At 43.3% G+C, this 5,035-nt stretch overlaps 1 protein-coding gene across 1 annotated transcript in view; it reads right to left on the reverse strand.

The window, feature by feature from the left end:
* The window catches only part of USP30 (ubiquitin specific peptidase 30), a 10,903-nt gene extending 5,873 nt beyond the window's left edge, over positions 1–5,030 (reverse strand). Inside the window, exons 1-7 of the mRNA XM_008938822.1 lie at positions 4,982–5,030; positions 3,896–4,078; positions 2,430–2,533; positions 1,732–1,830; positions 979–1,021; positions 618–712; positions 3–42 (exon numbers count right to left, since the gene is read on the reverse strand). Coding sequence (XP_008937070.1) covers positions 3–42; positions 618–712; positions 979–1,021; positions 1,732–1,830; positions 2,430–2,533; positions 3,896–4,078; positions 4,982–5,030 — 613 coding nt within the window. The remainder of the gene's footprint in view (positions 1–2; positions 43–617; positions 713–978; positions 1,022–1,731; positions 1,831–2,429; positions 2,534–3,895; positions 4,079–4,981) is intronic.
* Positions 5,031–5,035: the final 5 nt, after the last annotated feature.

Consider the following 5,035-nt stretch of genomic DNA (forward strand, 5'->3'; position numbering starts at 1 on the left):
GCTCAGTGAGAGGCTGTCGAAGGTGTCGTACCTCACAGGACTCTGCAAGAAAGGATTTCACAGATCCAGTGAGCTGAAATTTATGGCAGTCAAAAAACAAAAAAAACCCACCCAAGCTCACTCCAGGCTTCTGCTGTCCAGTTATCTGGTGGGATAGGGTCAAAACTACCCAGCACTGTGCTAGGGAACACCAGGTACACAAGGTGCTACTCGGCCTGTTCCCACTGAAGCTGCCCTGCTCACTTAAATTCATCTGCAAGGTCTGGAAAAGTAAAAGTGCCAAATGTACTCTTACAGTCTGAGCTACAAATGAGATGGACTTTCTGTATTTGCTCTTTCTCCAGGTTATCTTCAGCTCCTTACTCTGGATAACTGGACTGCAGCTGAATTTGGCTTTGCCCGTGCAATCTCAGTCTTGCATGCTGAACAAACTGCTCCCCCTAAAACACTGCCCATGGTGAGTGGGTGTATTTTCAGTATACAAGAGCTGTGCTACTGAATTCAAAATACAGTCAGACAGCTGTTTGTCTGTCTGATAAGATAACTTTTATCCCCATCAAGGGGATCATGCTCTATCGTCACCTCGTGTGCCTACTGGGAGACACACATTCTGGTACCTGGTGTTCACAGTGTTTGCAAACCATGTTGCTGGTCAGCCTTCCATGGAAAGGATGCTGTGATTTCCAGTGCTCTGACATAGGGGGAAGAGATCCTGAAAGACAAAAGTTGAAACTGTACTTTTATTTCCAATCAATTTCTGTCCTCATCGCTACGATTCCACGTTTTTAACCCCACAGTAACAAAAGTCTCAAATGTGTTCTGTCCCACTGACAAGTAATTACTGGTTTGGGGTTTTTTTTTGCAGCTGGAGAGATATATCTCAGTCCAACAGAGACAAAGATCAATTAATATTACCCCCTTAATAAACAAATCAACCACACTATGAATATTCATCTTGCAGAATGGATAAAAACATACCTCTTGTTCTGCAGCTTATTTGCTTCTGGGTTATTTCTGGCTGCTACAGAGGAAGATAAAAGATTTAATTAACCCTACCTCAGAAACCATTAAGTATTAAATATGTTCTTATTTCATCCCTAATATGCTTTCCTGATATTAGAACAATTGTGGGAGTTTTAGTGTCTCTATATTTAAGGAAGGTAAAAAAATCTGGTACACAATCAATTTATAACTGACAAAAAGAATGTTTCTAATAAAATGAATAACTAATCTGCAGAATTCTCTGCCTCAGACAACTTAAAAAAAAAAGCATAGAAAGATTTTATAAACCTTTTCCATCTATTTTGGACAAAAAGAGATAGAAGCCTTCCAGCTGCATAAAGTTTACCACTAAACTGCAGGATAAATTTCAGCTCCAAACGGGACTATTCAGTAAATGTCCCTTTTGCAGTTTTCAAACCTCTTCCACATGTCAGACTCTTACAGAGAAGAGTGACTGCTTAGATGTCCACTCAGTCCTTATCCTCCATGGATTTAGGAATGGCAAAGCCCTCAGGGATGTGGGATTGCTGTGAATTTAAATACATTTGCTTACGAAAAGCGATTTTTTTTTGCCTGGCCTTTTGATTCCTTTCTATCTAAAGAACAGCTTTATAAATGTAACCAAAACATCTTCAGTTTCTAAGCAAACACTTTATGCTTGACACACTCAGGAAGGTAGGCAGAGTATGGGAAGTTCTGATAATGAGATAAAGCTGGTAAAGGAGTCACCTCCAGTGCATGCACGTCGAACAGATGCGTCACCCGTGGCTGACGGTCCCGCTCGTCCTCTAGTGAAGAGGTAAGGACATGAAACAGTTCATGAGCATCCTATTAAACAGAGGCATAAGTCTTAGAGGAAATGAAAAAAAAACCCCAATATTAAAATACAGACTGGGTCATTGTAGGAGGAAATAAAAATTACTGCTTAGAGCCCACCTGATGTATTAGGGGTAATTGTTCGTGCACCCACTGCAGTTTTGCCAAAAAGCTTTTTCTATAAAGCTGAACTTTGTCACAGCACCTGTTATTCAAAGTGTTCTGGGCTGGATAAACTCAAAAGATACTGAAATGCTTGGAGGAAAAAGAAAAATGCATGCACGAATGCCTGCTTGCCTTGATTTCAATGAAAGCACAGTGGAAATCCCTGCAGTTTGTTTTGGCTCTGAACTGTAAAAGCCAGAATCATGTTTTATGAGTGAGATAATTGGTTGAGTTCATCAGCCATCTGCACTGAGGGGCTGAAAATACCAAAAACAAGCTTCAGAAGCCATGTTACATATAACTAAATTTGGAAATGTTAGCAAAGAAGAGTCCACCCTGGGAGCAGGGTGGCACCTTGGCACAAACCCTTTCTCTACAGTGAAGTTTGGGCTCTAGCTGTCCTCTGTTAGTGACTCCCAAGCTAACAGTAACCAAGGAGGCATCACCTGCTCTTCAAACGAGGAGATCTGCCACCTGTACATCCTTAGAACTTCCAACAGGCAGCTTGCATCCAGGACATCATCCTCTGTCACCTCCTGGCAGGACAAAGCTAGAGGACAAAGCATTCAAAATGTTAGAAGGAGCCACAAAGAAGGGTTAGGACACAACCCTGTTTATTTTAGGCTGTATGTCACTTAAGCATCATCTAATTGATTACAGCAGGGTTATTCTTCATGAAGACAGGTGGCCAAAGGCAATCTAACTAGTATGTATTAATCACCCTTCTTATCAAGCCTTCCAGGACTGCCAGGGGCCTGTCAGAAAGCTGGGGACAGAATTTTGAGCAGGGCCTGTTGGGACAGGACAAGGGGGGATGGTTTGAAACAAAAAGAGGGAGATTTAGACCAGATATAGGAAAGAAATTGATGCTGAGGGTGGTGAGATGCTGTCCCAGGTTGCCCAGAGAGGTGGTCACTGCCCCATCCCTGGAACCATCCCAGGGGAGGTTGGTTTGGGCTCTGAGCACCCTGCTCTAGCTGCAGATGTCCCTGTCCCTGCAGGGGGTTGGATGAGGTGACCTGGAAAGGTCCCTTCCCACCCAAACCAGGCTGGGACATTCTAGGACAGAAAAACTTGGGTGGATTTCCTTGGAAACAAAGGTGGGTGAGGAAAGCCAGGCAGAGGCAAGAGGCTGCTGAAACATTCTGAGTGCTTAAATAGGAGGGAACCAGTACAGGAATTCAGCACAGTCTGACAGGGGTTACCAACCCACAGGCTTTAACAGATTGATCCAACATCATACAAAGTATCTTCTTTATACTCCATATTTTTGGTCAACTAAAAAGCTTGGAGAAAAAAAAAAAGCTTAAATTATAATGTATCAATTTTCTTTTACACAGAATTTGGAGCACCCCTCTCATTGTGACAATGTTTTCCTATTTCTTAAATTCTACTGAGTCCATTTCCATACTGTTTGAACCATGAACACCCTGGGAAGAGCCACAGGCCTGTTCTCAGCACCCCTGCTGCCTTCCACCAGGATTTGTACAACCTGCTGGAAACACCTTGTGCAGTGTTTGGGTCCCTTCCAACCCCCAAACATTCTGATTCCAAAGACCTGGGCCTCGTGGTGTTCAAGCTCTGCACAGTAACTGAAGACCACTGTGATCTCTACCCCTCTGTGAAAGTTGGGTGAACTTGGCCAATGAGTTCAAAGTTAGTAGAAGGAAATTAAAAAGAGAAGAATAAAAAGTGAGGGGCCCAAAACTGACCCCAGGGTTCAAGCTGCAGCCTCCCTAGTGCAGAATCCAGAGGGACAATCCCTGCCCTGGTCCTGCTTGGCCACACTAGTGCTGACCCAAGCCAGGATGCTGGTGGCCTTCTTGGCCCCCTGGGCACATGCTGGCTCCTCTTCAGCTGGCTAAATATTTTCTTCTTCCTTTTTTCACCATATGAAAATTAATTAAAGTACCTTTTAGGAGCTGCAGCAAAGTGACTGACAAGTGTCGACACTCAGGGGGCTGGTTCTGCTCTGTCTTGTATTGTGCTGTAAATTCCTCCAGCCACTTGATGAAAGATGGGCAGGAAGATAAACCTTGCAGCAAGGAGTTCATGAAACAAGTGTTCCCCAAGTTCAGAAGGCCAGGCACAAGCCCTGCAAACAGAAGGGTAGGAGTTTATACCCTGAAGTCTAGAAAAACCTGAGTATTTTCAGTAGCAAGTGTGTGTTGGGTATAAAAATTCCACTAAAATTTAAATATTGCAATTTATTTGCTACTTGCAGCCCATGAAGAGACCCTGGTATGTACATGCTGCACAGTGGTTATGGACATGTTGCTCCCTGAGACCTAAACCTCTGTAAAATCTTAAATATTCCTTTAAAACTACTCTTTTTTTTCCTCATAGGAACAGATTTCTACCCACAAAACTAAGGCCCAGAATTTTCTGCATTCCAAATTGCCAAAGAGGAATAATATTTCATATCCCAAAAAAATAAAAGGCCAAATAAAAAGAACATGTTGCATTCTAAAATCCCAAATAAAACACCAAATAAAAACAAAACGTTGCCTTCCAAAAAAAAAAAGCCCATTAAAAATAAAACGTTGCATCCCCAAAATACAAAATAGAAATAAAAAATTAAAAAAAAAATATGCCAGATGCAAATAAAATGTTGTGTTTGCAAAAAGCCAAATTAAATAATAATAAAAAAGGTGGCATTCCCCAAAATGCAAAATAGAATGAAGTGTGTGACCCGCGGCAGCTCAATAATGAGCTCACCCCAGGACACAAAACCCAATTTGGGAAGAACATCAATCGACACAATTAATAACCTACGTCAGTCGCCAAAGGCCCCGGTTTAGTAGCCAAAGCCCCCGGTTCAAGAGACATCTTATAAAATTAGTGCCATTTGCCACCCGGTTGTATCTTTAGAAGGATAAAATCCTCGCCAGGGCGAACAACAACGGGCAGGGCGGGGCGAGGCCGCCCCGGGGCCCCCCAGGACGCGCTTTTTGGGGCCGTTTCCCGTGTTTTCGGTACCGCCCCCTCTCCCCGGTACCTCTCCGTCGCCGTTTCCGCTCGGTGATGGGCCCCCAGAGCACGTACATCCCCG

The sequence above is a fragment of the Merops nubicus genome, unplaced genomic scaffold, assembly GCF_000691845.1.
Source record: "Merops nubicus isolate BGI_N331 unplaced genomic scaffold, ASM69184v1 scaffold20424, whole genome shotgun sequence".
In the NCBI taxonomy this organism is placed as follows: domain Eukaryota; kingdom Metazoa; phylum Chordata; class Aves; order Coraciiformes; family Meropidae; genus Merops; species Merops nubicus.